The sequence below is a fragment of the Sinohyriopsis cumingii genome, chromosome 3, assembly GCF_028554795.1.
Source record: "Sinohyriopsis cumingii isolate HCF-2022 chromosome 3, ASM2855479v2, whole genome shotgun sequence".
Taxonomy (NCBI): domain Eukaryota; kingdom Metazoa; phylum Mollusca; class Bivalvia; order Unionida; family Unionidae; genus Sinohyriopsis; species Sinohyriopsis cumingii.
In genome coordinates this window covers 29,188,473-29,203,639 of record NC_142963.1, presented here as the reverse complement: position 1 = coordinate 29,203,639, position 15,167 = coordinate 29,188,473, and the positions used below count along the sequence as shown (strand labels likewise).

General features: G+C 35.4%; 1 protein-coding gene across 6 annotated transcripts in view; it reads left to right on the top strand.

The window, feature by feature from the left end:
- Positions 1-262: 262 nt before the first annotated feature.
- LOC149802607 (putative ATP-dependent RNA helicase DDX5) overlaps positions 263-15,167 on the top strand; it is a 59,221-nt gene continuing 44,316 nt past the window's right edge. For all 6 annotated transcript variants that reach the window (XM_089951903.1, XM_089951902.1, XM_089951901.1 and 3 more), the window contains exons 1-4: positions 263-418; positions 4,400-4,646; positions 11,292-11,388; positions 14,969-15,102. In XM_089951903.1, coding sequence (XP_089808029.1) covers positions 366-418; positions 4,400-4,646; positions 11,292-11,388; positions 14,969-15,102 — 531 coding nt within the window. In that variant the 5' untranslated portion in view covers positions 263-365. The remainder of the gene's footprint in view (positions 419-4,399; positions 4,647-11,291; positions 11,389-14,968; positions 15,103-15,167) is intronic.

The window sequence follows — 15,167 nt, the reverse complement described above, 5'->3', positions numbered from 1 at the left end:
AGGACACAACTAAATTTCCGTATTAAGTTTCCGATCATTGGCGGAAAGACTCGACTCTATTGGTAGTCTTTATTTTTAATATACCTCCGCATTAACAAATAGTTTTATAATTATCATGTATCTGAAGAGGCCCACGCGAATATATTTGCCATGTTTCTCTAAAGTTCCTTTTGCATACCATGGAAAAACAATACTTTTAATTTTGTAGTAGGTAATATGAAAGTAAATACCAATACAAATCAATTACCTTGCGGAATAATTGTATAACGTCATTCCCGTGTGAACAACTTTATTGTGTGGAACCCGAAGTTTGCCTTCGAAGATAAAGTTTTCATAACACATATAAAAATAGAGTAACAGACAAAATGGCACACAGAGACCGAATGTTTGATTCATCAGGACGATCAGAGAGAAAAGGGTACACAATTTTTTCTGACTCTGTTGATGTGATCTGCTGAAAACTGTATGATGTCTGTTGCACTAATTCATTCAAAATGGCGTTGCTTTCTTGAACGCTCGCCACTGACGAACAAAACTTTGTTGTATGCTTTTTTTTTTGCGACATTGATACAGATTTGAATACCATTCATGTTTGTGACATTGGTACAGATTTGAATACCTTTCATTTTTAGTGTCAGATGTTTACCCCTTTTTACCCCCCCCCCCCCCATTTGTATGTCGATGAATTACTCGCAAGATAATTGTATTCTGTTATGTCTAGGTAAGGTCGTCAACCCTCTATGCGCCTTGGAATGACGACTAGAACTAGAATCCTGTGAATATTTAGAGGATGTGACGCAAAGCGTAATTACGGCGTATCTAAAAATGGCAATCGCGGACAGTGGAATGACACTTCAAGATGACCTATTCCGAGGTCAAAAATAATTCTGAGCTGTGAACATCGTTGCTAAATTATTATGCTTTGTTATGTATGGCATGAAATATTGGTGTTGAATCTTAAATAGGTTGAAGTGACATTGGGAGAAATATCATCCTTTGTATTCTATATATTAAGTTTAATTTTAAGAAATGAGACAAGTCCCTGTGGGTATCAGTACAGTTTTAGGAACTGGTTTATTGGATTACAAACAGATGTAAGCATATTTTACAGAATTTTTTATTTTTATTTTATCCAGTAGTATATAATTTTGAAGATTCTTTTGTCAAAATTTAAATTGACCCATTTGTGATTAGGTCTCTTCAAGTTACGGTTTTAACCAAAATCATCTTGAGGTGTTTAGGATGTGTGAAAAATTTTGGTTTTCGTTACAGTGATGCAGAAAATTAAAAGTAGGATGCAGTTTTCATTTGTTTTCTCAAACAATTTAGCCCAGTGGGATCTTGTGTTGCAAAACAATATTGTCCTGTAAGGTTTCAGATAAACTGAACAAAAAACAATCTAAAATGAAATTAATCAAAAGATCTCTGTTGAAAAGGACACTATGACATTGATGGACTTGAAACCCCAATGTACCATTATAGAATAGATAAGAAATTGACAATAAGCAAAGCACTAATTCAAGAGAGTGAAAACTTGGGCACTGCTTCTGTTGCTGCAAAATCTTTTTTTGGAGCAGAAGTGTGCAAAAGACAATACCTATGACAGGGTTTTCAATAGATGTGTACCATTGGGTTTTGATGTGTGGAATTTAAATATGACCCATTTTAGATGCGCATAAATTCTGACCTGTGCGTCTTTTTGGTGCACGCAAGTTTGGCCCAAAGCATCAATCTTAATTACCCTTGATTCACCTCTGCTTAATTTCCTACTGAGAGTGCACTGTCTGTAGCAAATTTACAGCATGAGGCACTAATTAACATATGCTCAACAGCAGTTTATACCTTGACAACCAATAACATCGCACCAGTAGAAGATACATATGAAATGGGTGGAGATAACAGTTCACTGATTTTACACTTAGGTGTAACTGAATTAGGTTGGATTGTTTAGAGAATATGTTTTTGAAGTTTATGGTAGAGGAATAGGAAACAATTATGGCATGAATGAACTGCATTTGATCAAATATCAGCAGTGGTATGTTTGCACATCACATTATAATCAATTGGTCAGAACTGGAACATGACAACTCGCAAAGCCATTTGTCAAGGTAAGTGGAGCAACTTGAATGGCTTTATTGGCGGTTAATTTGCTTCCTTTGTCCAGACTGCCTGGTGGCCTATTGGTTAGAGCATCCGCTTCAGATGCGGGAGGTCACAGGTTCGAACCCTGGCTGAGTCATGCCAAAAACTTATAAAAATGGTACTAACAGCTGCCTCGCAAGGCACTCAGCACGAAGATGTTAGTGTTTGGATTGGTCAGCCTGGTGTTGGGATAATGTGACTAGGTGTGACATCATGATACATATCTGGGGCATTATTTAAGAAATCTTGAACATTATTTGTTTTCATCATTAACAAATATGGGCTCATGACTATCCAAAGAATTTACTCAGAAGATTTCAGTTTTGACTTGAGATTTTCTTGTTGACTCTCGAGATTTTGGGATCAAGGGTCAACTAACTCATCAGTTTTTGAAATCTATTGAGAACCCAATGTGATCTTTGGAAAACAATTTTCTAACTTGTTCAAGCTCGCTAAGCTAGCTGTGTATAAGCCCCATTAAGATATCAGTGAAAGGGCACCTCAGTTAAACTAGAGCGATAACAGAGTGGATCAGGAAAATGGATATTGACATTTGAAGTAAATAGTGAACAATGGTTGTTCCTTCTACCACTTTTACCAATCCTTTTTTTCCCTACTCCCTTTATTTGTGCGACATGGGGGGGATGTCCCCTTTAGGTATAATCTTGGCATCATCTTTTATAGATTACTTATTGGCAAGAACATTGACAATAGTTACTAGCAAGAAGTAACTTAGGTATGTAATATAATAGTTTCTCTTTGTATAATGACAGGGTTACATCCAGTAAGATAAGTTTTAACATAGATATTGTAGTTCTGCATTTATAACCGTTTTTGAAACATGACAACATTTGTCTTCACGAACAAGAATTTTTCAGAAAATTGATCGGTTATAATAACTGCTTTGTGTCATAGATGTGCTTTGATGATGATTTTTATAAGAAACACATTTTTCTCCACTTTAAAGTCGAATTCTGCTTTTCTCCTGACTTGAATCAGATTTTTCTTGATATAGTCCGCTTTGTATATCTTTGATCCTGTTTTTAAAATAAAATGGTCTGTCCAGTTCCATTCCACAACAACCCTTGTAAATTATTCGTGCCATATATTAGCACACCACTCTCGTAAAGAGTATCCTGATTGGTCAAAGGTTTAAATTCATCCAGTGAATCTTTGTGTAATGGAAACTGATGGCAATGGGAACAAGAAGCATGCTTGTAAAACATGGCATCCCAAGTTGTTGAGAGAAACCATGACAAAAAAAGTTTAAATAAAGGTTTTAAAAATGTATGGAAAGGGAATGACTGGAGCGCAAAGTTGAGGGTTATTTAGTTGGTCAGTTCATCAGAAAACTGAACACTAGAGGACTGGCATTTTGTGAACACTGCAAGAAAGATCTGAATTACAGTATTCGTGGTTGGAAGAGTTTGTAACAGCACTTACAAAAGAAGCTGCATATGGAAAAATCGAAGCTCAGAAGGCAGCTGGAAAAAGTGCAGTTAATTACTATAAGAAGAAAGATTTCTTGCATCAGAGAACAGATGTAGCCCTCTGTCAAAATATGCGCAGTCTATGTTGCCAATAAAAGCACCAGATTGTAAGGAAAGAGGCTGTCGTTGAGAAGGAAAAGAAACGATTGCACATTGAGCCCAAAAAGTTGGTGGTGACAAAAAGGAAGGCTAAGAAATCTTTGCCAAAGCTGCAAAAAGAGCTCGACTGGCATATCAACAGGTTGTGTCCATTGGAGAAAAAGATGAGTGAATGTATAGGATTATTTGTATATAGTTGATGTACTTGGGTATTTATTTTACAGATCTATTATGAAAAGAGAGAAGTATAATATATTTGCAGCAAAAATTGACAAATTGTTGACATAATTATGATGTGAACACTGACATGCACATGAAATAACTTCAGCATCAGTAGTATTGGAGAATAAATTCATGTGACAATAAATATTGTGAAATTATTGAAGTCAAGTTGAACATTTTTAAGTTTGGTAGCTTTTCAGATGATCATTTTTGTTTATTTTATGATCATAAGTTGTACAGAGAGCATTTTTTTTTATGAGTGTAAAATGCATTTTTGTTCTGGGGTCTTTGGTCCCATGGATCCCAGGATTGGGGGCACTGCCCCATAAAACCCCTTTGGGGGAGGACCCCCCTCAAAAAAATTTCTGTTTTTTTTTATTATAGATGTCCAAAATCATGTCTGAAGAAAGGGTGGAGTTTTCAAAAGTTTATTTTTATTGATTTAGGTTTGGAGGTGATCGAGGTAGAGGCGTTGGTGGTCCCAGAGGTGGTGGTGGTAGTCGCATGGGAAGCCGGCCAGGAGGTGGATTTGGAGGTGGCGGATTTGGTGGCAGTAACTTTGGACGTGGAAAACTTACAAAAAATGATATTCCTGGTCAAAGGTTGCGGAAGCCAAAGTGGGACATGGATAAGCTGATAAAATTCGAGAAGAATTTTTATGTGCAAGATGTTAAGGTTGCAAGCAGAACACCAGTAAGTATTCTTTCAGCTGTACTGATCATACACTAAAAGAGATTATGGGATAGCCTATTGTTTGTTATCTGTCTGTCCATTAGCACAAGTTTTCACTACTTCTCCTTAGCTACTTGCACTGTTCCACGAATGTTGTGCTGCTCAGGCATCATATATAGCCACCACAGTGGCAATTTCAAAAATCTTTTTATTAATGGACAGTGATATCAAGATGATTATTTTATAAAAGACCTATGATGTTTATTTCGTCTTTTGGGAAATGGTGCTTACTTGCTTTCCGAATGGCTACCACAATGGCTAATTTGAAAATCTTGATGCTGGAGAATATCAGAGTTGGTTTCAGCATTATGCAGATATAAAGAAAAAATGGTAATCTCTTGGATTCCCATAAATTCTTTTTCAGATAAACCTCTCCCTCGATATCTGGTGTACAACAGAGTCCAAAAACATAGAGCACGAGTTATCGAGGGAACTCCATAACAATAGTAAGTGATGCTGTCCTCTCTGAACATCAAGAAAACTGCCGGGTTGGGGGGGGGGAGTGAACTGGTCTGTTTAATGGTGAATACTCGTTTTAAAATCACATTGGAAATAATTATTAATAAGTGCTTTTTGAAAAAAGTTTTGTTTTCATGTAAAAACGACCAGTGTCTGTGAGATTGCTAACAATATTTAACTGTTTTCAACAACCTTCATGTGTACACAAAAGCATTGTATTTGACGTGACTGCTTTATTTGTTATTGAGTCGTATGGTATCCTGATCCATATGCTCCTTGCTTCTCTCTCTTTCTATAATGGAATGCAGTGCAAGGAGCATACTAAGCAGAGAACCAGACTACTTGTTGATTCAAATTCACAATTAAACAAGATTCCTTTTATTTATAAAAAAAAAACTAAAAAAAAACGGCTGTTAACGTCGAAAGTAAACGTTTTTAAATTGTACTATTAGTAAAACAGATGGTGTCATGATTTCATTGCAAGCGATTGTGAAACTTCTTCTCAACCAGGAGGAAATCTCTGAATGCCAACTCAGGAATTAACAAGTTTATACTACATTTGCTAAAACTAGCTTCTCATTAATGCAACATATCTCTGAACCAGAATTTTATTTTCTCAAGTATTCATTTTGCTTGGTTGTTGTTGTTGTTGTTGTAGGGTTTAACGCCATTTTTCAGCACAAGATAGGCTATACATGGCGGCCAGTATTAATGGTGGAGGAAGAACCCGGGAAAACCCCAGAAAGAACCACCGACCCACGAGAAGCTACTGGCAAGCTTTCTCACATATCCACATTGGCTGAGCCCGAGACTCGAACCTACGCAGACAGAGGTGAGATGGCAGTGATCCCTGACAGAGAGCACTTTAGACCACTCGGCCACTCGGGGCCCCCAATTTTGCTTGGTTGTCTTGCTATCTTTGATCACATTAGGCAATGAGTATGCTTATTTAAAGTAGTAAAATTATGTTTTGTTCACCCAAAATTGTAACATCAATTTGATTGATCACTTGAAATGAGTTGATTGACACTCGACCTGTGCTGGAAAGCCCTTGCGCAAGTTGGATTTGTATGCCTTTTAACTTTTAATTTACCCCCCACCCCCATTATTTGAGACAAAGACATAATTAATGTGTTAATACAGGGAGGTCAGCTTTTAATTCAGTGCAGTGATACAACAAATACTTGCACAAGTCAGGTATCAGAACACAGTTGGCACATAATAAGGTCCTCACAGAAATGCTCGTGGACAAAGCTTTTACAGTACATTAATGTGCTTCACATGTTTGAATACAACTGGGCACATTGTATTTATGACCATTATACTTAAATCAAAGTAATGCACAAATTTCACTTGATAGAAAAACTTGCTTACTTGGTAATATTTTTATTCATTTGCTGCCTCAAATTGGCTTTAGTGAAATTTTAAGTGAACAAATTTTTTTGGCATACTGTTATTTACGTTGTACCAAGAATGTTCTTTGGCAAGAATTTTAACAAAATATATGACTTCTTAGTAGAAGTTAATAATTTCATAATGTTGATTCAAATTTCAAGATCATATCAGCAATTTTTGGCGACAAGACGAGCAATATGTTAAGGTTTCATTTGCCAATTTTTATTGCGATATTCTTCATGCTCAACAAATAGGCATGAATTGTTTGGTACTTCTACACACAAAAAATAGGATCTACTCCTGACCCACATTATAAACATTTTTGCAAGTTATCAGGGTTGAAGTTATCGAGAGAGTGGTGTAATTAAGTCATTACCAATTGAGGGACTCCTATTGTTATAGTTACTGTCCTTTTTAATACTTGCAACTTCTTTATTTGCCGGCATATAAGTTGATGCTAAGTATAAGTTGAATCATCAGATTTTGCAAATTTTTTGTCCTTCATCCTTATATAAGTAGATGCTGAGTATAATATGAGGCCAGATCAGCATCTCGGATTTTGTTTTTCACTTCATTCCACACATTATCGCAAATTTTATCCTACCTGTAACTCGGTAACCTTTCCAGTCAGGATCATTAAATGTAACTAAAAGTATCTAATTTATTTCACAAGAAGTATTTTAAATGTATACTTTTAGCTACATGTGATGCTGCCCAAAAATTTATTGAGTTACAGATATGATAAAACTTGTGATGCTGTGTGGAATTAAATTATAATAACTTCCAGTTTTATAAATATTAAAGTATCACCATATGCTATTTCAGATTGCCATCAATAGGAAAATTAAATCATTAATACTAAAATGCATTTTTTTTTGTGGGGGGGGGGAGCCGAAAATAAATACAAAGAGAAGGATGCACATGTATTCCATTACATTTTTCTTTTTTGCACCTCATGATCATAATCAAATAGGGTCCAATATATGAGAGAGAGAGAGAGTTCATCTCTTTGTGGATCTTGTGTTCTTTTTTTTTAACTTATTGCCCCATGTTGCTGAAACTTTTTTCATAGATAGGAAACATTAATAAATAAGACAGTTGATGTAAACTATGAAAATACATACCATACTCCTTCAGGGTTTAAACATTCACAATAGTTATATCCATGTAGTCTCCATTAGGTTAAATCCCAAGAATGACCATTTTGCATGTTAATTTTCTTTGGAAGTATAATGACCTGTCCATTCCCAGCAATTAAGATTTTGTTTAAAGTGCATGTAGTCTTCCTGTACTTAGGCAGCAAATATTTTTTTATCTTTGCTCATACTAGATGTACTTTAAATTGCTATTGGTTCCGTTGGCAAGTTCAAAATTGTCACTGGCTGAGAAATTGACTATAGTAACCACCTGGCATTTCCATTAACTATATGGTAAGGTATTCATAATACCCATGTGTAGCCTCATTTCCCTATTAGTAGCCTTGCTAATCTGATCTGGTCTGCAGAATCTTGACCTCAAACAAGTGTTGCCTTGGAATGACTGAATACAGCTGTAGCATATTTAATTAGCATCTAAATACCACTACAAAGCCATGTGATTCTTGTAATAATGGAAGTGGAACAAAAATTAGAAGGAATCGCTTAACTAGTGGTATTAACCCCTTTCACCACTAAGTAACTACAGGCGAAGTCTACCATTCAACACTAAGTAACTTCCAAGATCTTAACAAATGTAGGCAACATATTTTCAATGACTTGTATAAATTTAATTTCTTGTAATAGGAATAGATATTTGGTATCATTGTAAAGAAGACAAATTTAGGTTTCTGAAAATCTCATAAGCAAGTTTAGTCTTACACAGATGATTATACAGGTATTTCAAAAGGTAAGTAAAATCAGTCATCAGGTGAGTGCACAGTACAGATTTACAATTGTGAAGACATCTCGCTCTCTCTCTCTTTCTCTCTCATTTGGGCATCAGTCATTTTGAAAATCTTGTCAATACTCCTGATGAATGGATGGTCTGTATACTGGAAGTTAATTGTGCAGGTGTGGATGTTCATTATTATTTCAGTCGTTTATTATGCAGTTTCCAGTTATGTCTCGCACATTCAGATCTTGTCATGGCTTCTAGGAACTGAAAATTGTTGAAAGAGGAAAATGTATGGATAGAACTAGCTTTGACCAGTCAGTAAAAAAATCCATTCAGATGGAGCTGGCTAGAAGAAAAACATCACAGTTGGGAGTTGTTGTTTGTTTGTTTTGAAATCATAGGAACCAGGACTTGCCTGTTGCATGAGCTGCAAAGACAAAATTGATTCTGGATCAGCTGGCAAAAAAAGTGCTCCCTAACCATTCTAAAAACAAGGAAGCACCGACAGGAAAGATTAGGTTTACGCAGAAACTTCCAGCAGTTTTTTTTAGACACTTTCATCTTTGAAAATGGCAATGACCACCTCAGGCCAAAAGAAATTGTTTCCAGTCAGCCAACCATTCCATGTTTTTCATTGCTGACCCTAGCACCTTTTACACTTGGGGTAAAAAAAAAAAAAATTAAAAAATTTGCCGAAATTGATATGTGCATCTAATAGAGCTTGTTTATCCCAGTACTTGAATTGCTTAGTACCTTACATATACTAATCAGTATAATATATATAACATTTAAACAAACCTATACCTTAATTTAATACCAGTGCAATAGGAAACACATTTTCTTTCACCTCACAGCAGGTGCCCCTGGCCATTCGGAAAACAGTGTGATACAAGCTGAAAGAAGGGATTTCAACAGTTCTTTACAAGTGACTTGTCAAAACAATGAAAGAGTATTCAAGTTAATAAATGATAATTATAGTTAATCTTTTCTTACATGTTTTGATTATTTTGAAAGTGTTGTGCCTGTTTTCATTTAATTGTACAATTCTGAACTTTACACATGCCATGGAAAATTTTCAGGTTTTTTAATGAAAATCTTGTCACTACTCCTAAATGGATGGTCATATCAACATTGGGATTTAATTAAAAGACTTATTGTGGTGTCTAGTTGGTTTTGAATGAAAATGTTGCCACCCTGAGGATTTGTAGATAAATGGAAAAGAGAAGTAGAAGTTCAACCCTTGCTTCAGCAAGGTCAACATTGGCCATTGGTCATGCCAAAGAAAAAAAACCTGCAAAATGTGTTCACTGAACAAAGTTCGATCTGAACCAACAACTGGATATGAACAATGCCAAGTAAATTTACGTGCAAAATGTTTCAAATCATATCACAGATTAAATTTTCCTGGTTTAAGGGTTGATATATTTCTAAGGGGCCCCGAGTGGTCTAAAGTGCTGTCCGTTACGGATCACTGCCATCTCACCTCTGTCTGCATGGGTTTGAGTCTCCGATTTGGCCAATGTGGGTATGTGAGAAAGCTTGCCAATAGCTTCTCGTGGGTTGGTGGTTCTTTCCAGGGTTTTCCTGGATTCTTCCTCCACCATGAATACTGGCCGCCATGTATAGCCTATCTTGTACTGAAAAATGGCGTTAAACCCTACAACAGCATATTTCTAAAAATGTTGCACATAATTTTGTAAGTAGTGTATAAATAAGTTGTGAAAGACGTACAAATAGGAAAACAAATACATCATTGTGTAGACAAATTCATTTGGAATAATTGGTGAAAATTTTGTGGATTTTTATTGGATATAAGAAGAAAAATTAAGGTAAGAGTGAATGCATTTGCATGTTTACATAATTTTCCAAATAGGTAAAAAATATGGGGCATAGCAGCAGGGATACTGATTACAGTGCTGGGACTGATGAGTTAAAGAATTCTTTTGATATTTGAGTATCCATTGTCTCAAGATCGATTTTGCTCACAATCAAGAAAACGCGTCTCTCACAGAAAGATAGAATCCTGTGAAGTCCGGGCTATCATTACTTCCTGGGCATATATTAGTCACTTGTTTTTAGACGATAATATGAAGGTTGCATTTTGGCAATCACAAACAACTTTCTCCCTGTCACCTTTTGTCATTAGCAAACCAGAGCCTAGATTTATTTTCTCTTTGCCCTCTAGTCAGCAACCCAGACTAATCTGCATAAACATCATTTGAGTGGCAGGGTTACAAGGTCATTTTTCTAGATCTTATTTAAGTCAATCAGCCACCTTTGTTGCTGACAAATTCAGGAAAACAGTGACAGGCAAGTAACTGACATAAAGGTGTAGTTTGTGAGTGTGTTTGTGGTAAAACTTAATTTTAATTAAATAATACTTGCCTGTCACTATTGGGTGACCTCCTTCCCACCCCAGTCTGATGTCCTTCATTACTTTAATGTCTGGAAAAAAGAAAGAGCATGTGGTATTGCGCACTGGCTGATGACATTGGTGAGACTGGGTCAATGCATGTGGTCTATGAATCTCTAGAACAGGGATTTGGTGCATCTGGCATTGACAAGTATTTCCATTGCAGAAAGGTAAAGCTTGATAAAACTCTTAACGTTAAAACTACATTTCGATAGTTTCTGACTGTAATTTGAATAAAGCTAAGATCATAAATATTTCTTGATTTTTGCTTTACTTGGGCCCTTGGGCTAGGTTGTATTTAAATGACCTACATACCTTCCAATTATGGCATCAGATTTTGTAGTTTTGAGCTTCAGCTGGAGTTCAGGGCTTAAAACATTTTCAATATATTGACCATGAATGTAAATAATTATTGAACCATCTAAGCATATAGCTAATAAATGGTATTTTCTTGTTTCTACTTACAGGCAGATATTGCAGCCTATAAACATGAGAAGCAGGTGACAGTGAATGGAAGGAATTTACCAAATCCTATTGTGGAATTTAATGAAGCAAATTTCCCAGGTAATTTAAAATTATTTCACAATAATGAATGAAAATGGTATTTTGATTCTTCTAGTCATAGAGCAGTAGACCTTATGAGATGTCTTTTGTCTTGTCATCTATGTGCATGTTACCACAAGTTTTTTATCACTACTTCTCTTGAACTACTTGGAGGATTGCCATGAAACTTACAACAGCTATGGAGTTCTCACAAGAAGACTTCTAGTTGGTCTTGGTACCAAATTGATTCCCAATATGGCTGTCACAGTGGCCAGCTTAAAATTGTGTAATTTCTACCCTTCCTGAATGAAATGTAATACTTCTTTGGTTTTTTTTTACCCGAAGACTCCGATGTATTGTTGCTCTGGAATGAAAATGGTATTGATCTGATGTCAATTATGGCCAAAACACAGACCTGCCAACTCTTACAATTTTGCCGCAAGTCTTACAAAAATTACCTTTAAAATACAAACTTATGGCATACAAGCAAAAGCTATAGAAAAACGATCATTGCCAAAAAATCTGGATAATTGGTACATCCATGTTTTATTTGGATCCGGGCTTCATCTTAGAATTAGTGAACTTTACAGCAGCACCCCAGACGCTTTAAACTGCACTTATTTGTTCATGTGAAGCATCTGCAAGATCAAACTGTTGATTATATAATTTTTTAAAATGGCGTCTAGAAAGCGATGCATGTTTAAGACGAAAGGGAAAATAAGCTTATAGAAAAGTGTTAATAATCAACACAGAAGAATAAAAAGGAGTATTCAGATTCTTGTGAATAAAATGCTGGAAAGGACACAATTACGCTTATTGGACATCACATGCCAATTTGAGTATGTCTCGTAGTGGGATATATGACTGCTGTTGTCATGTCAGATGGAAAAGAATTTCCAACAATTATCTCAGGTTGAGATTGTGGGGTTTTCAACGAAAGGCTTTTTATCCTGTCTAATTGGTTTTTAATAAACATGTGCAATCTGACATCTAATATGACTGCCACAATGGGCATCTGGAAAATCTTGTCACTACTTCTCCTAAATGGTATGTCATATCATCATGTTTTCACTAAAGACTTCTGATAATGTTTTGTTGATCTTAAGTTAAATTGGGGCTGATCTGACATCCATATGTGGGCATTTTGAAAATTTTGTTTTATCCACTCATAAAGGGAAAGTCATTTTTATCTGTGGTTTTCATGAGATTTCTTGTGGTGTCAGCTTTGTCCTAAATGAAATTGATTAACCATCATTAAGGTACCATTTTGGGTATCTTTAAAGTATTTATATTTCTACTGCCAAATGGATAGCTATTTGAATATGTGGTTTCCACAAGTAGACATCTTGTGATACCTATTAAGTCATAAATGAAGATTGTGCCAGTTGTCCATCCAATATAGTTGCCATGACATCGGTAGTGAGAATCATCTTGTCACTACTTCCCCTAAATGGATGATCATTATGACATGGGATTTTGGCCGAAAGATTTCAAATGATGTCTATGTTGTGCTAAATGAAAATTGTGCTAATCTGACATCCAACATGTCCACCATAGCAGATAATTTGAAAATCTTGTTACTGCTAAAGATGATCAGAAGTGGTTTGTCAGCTAAAAGGAAGAAATGGTCTTTTGAATTCCTATAAATTCTTTACGCCTGGTAGAGTGTGTCCCATAAAAAGACTTGTTAGTTCTACTGGATGTTTTTGTAAGGGAATTGCCCTTTCAAGCATAGCGATATCAAAGCTTATTAATAAAGTGATCTTGTTGCTGAGCTTTGCTGGCTATAAGCCACATTTCTGATTTTGATCAAATTTGTATATGGACTTGTGTGATACAGATCTTAGTTATTAATGAGCAAGATCCATTGATATTAATGAGGTGATCTTGCATCTGATTGGTTGACTTGTTGCCACTCTCAAGAATTCAGTTCATATCCTATTTTGATTAAACTTTATATATATATATATATATATATATATATATATATATATATATATATATATATATATATATATATAGACTTAAATCATCAAACTGTTGGATGAATATAATTATGATCATGGTTAATGAGAACTTCTGTATGATTGGATACCAATACAATATCCAGTGAATTTAGTGTGACACAAGAGTGATATTAATTAGGTGGTGTTGCCTCTGACTCAATGGACTACTTACCTCTAGGAAGATGATTTATTTGACCCAGTTTTAATTAGACTTGATAATTAAGATCATGTTATTGAGATGCTAAATGATAAAAAGCATTGTCTTCTATGAATATGGTAACAATATTGAACATTGATCATTTACCAACATGGTTGAAATGATTGTTATATAGATGTATCAATACTTTTTGCATACTGATATCCATATTGATACAAGAGGTGAAGAATTGATACCAAATGATACTTACCCTTTTTAAGTTACATTGATCTTCAGCAGTTGTAAATAGTATGTCGTTTGCCTTTTTTATTTTTTAAATTGAGAATTCAGTTGAAATATTTGTAGCATGAGCATGTATTCATTTCTATCAGTAAGGAAGAAAAACAATGGACAACACCTACTCTTCTACAAATTAACAAACTCAAAGTGGTGTGGTTTGAAAAATGCCCCAACATCCCAACTCCACCAATTCCATGCAGATTATCCCCACCCACTCAGCCACTGATGACATATATCAGCATAAAGAATAAACTCCAGATTCGTTCCCCATGTTTGATTTTCATTCTTTACTCATCATTTAACCACATCATGTGAAGTTTCTCTGTTCCTTCAGATTTTGTCTACTTGCATTGAATTTGAGGGCTATAGTTCGTACAAGGTTAACGAGTGTTGTCAACATTGTTTTTTTCACTGGCAGAAATAAGTGTCTTTAGCCATGGCAGTTGTTTTTGCATCTATAGGAGGTACAATAGGAAGGACTTTGTTGTTAGTTATCTTCACTTCCACGCTCAGACTGCTTCTCAATAAGATTTCTTTTACACAGGGAAATCACCTGTTTTAAGATAGCACCAAACTGACTTCCAAATTTAAGTGAACACATTAAATTGGTCATGAGATGTTTTATAAACATTCATGCATTGCAAAAAAAAGGACATGGTGACAAAGTTGAAGCCTGCACTGTATCAATTGGAGCAGTCTGAAATGGACAAAAAGGTTGAATAAAATCACTAACACCTAACATTTCGTCTGTCTGGGATTACTTTTTATTTCCTTTCAAGGATGAAAATGGCATATGAACAGACCATTCTAGGGCTGTCTGTAATCTGCATACAATATATACAGTAAATATGTCAACACATAAAAATGGCACCACACCACTGACAGACCATCTAAAAATGAAGAGACATTAAATTTGATACATGTATTGATAATGCATTGTATTGTAGTCTGTGTATCATGAATCTTGTCAATGTGTGGCAGAGGTGTAGTTTCGCCTCTATTCACTACCTTCTTTTATACTTTCCACTTCTCTCATGAGGACCATATCAATAATTAGATACTTTAAGATATTAACAATCTGTCAAAGAAATAATAAAAGGTTTTCAAGGTGAGTTGCTTAGTTTTTTAAATTGCCACCATTGCCTATCTTGTTATACAGATTATGTGAATGAAGTCATCAGGCAGCATCAGTGGACAGAGCCGACACCAATTCAAGCTTTTGGATGGCCAACAGCCTTGTCTGGTAGAGACATGGTGGGGATAGCCCAAACAGGATCAGGAAAAACTGCAGCAGTAAGAGACTTCTGACATCTTTTATTATAGATATGAAATATTAGGTACTGTGTATCTCGATACTA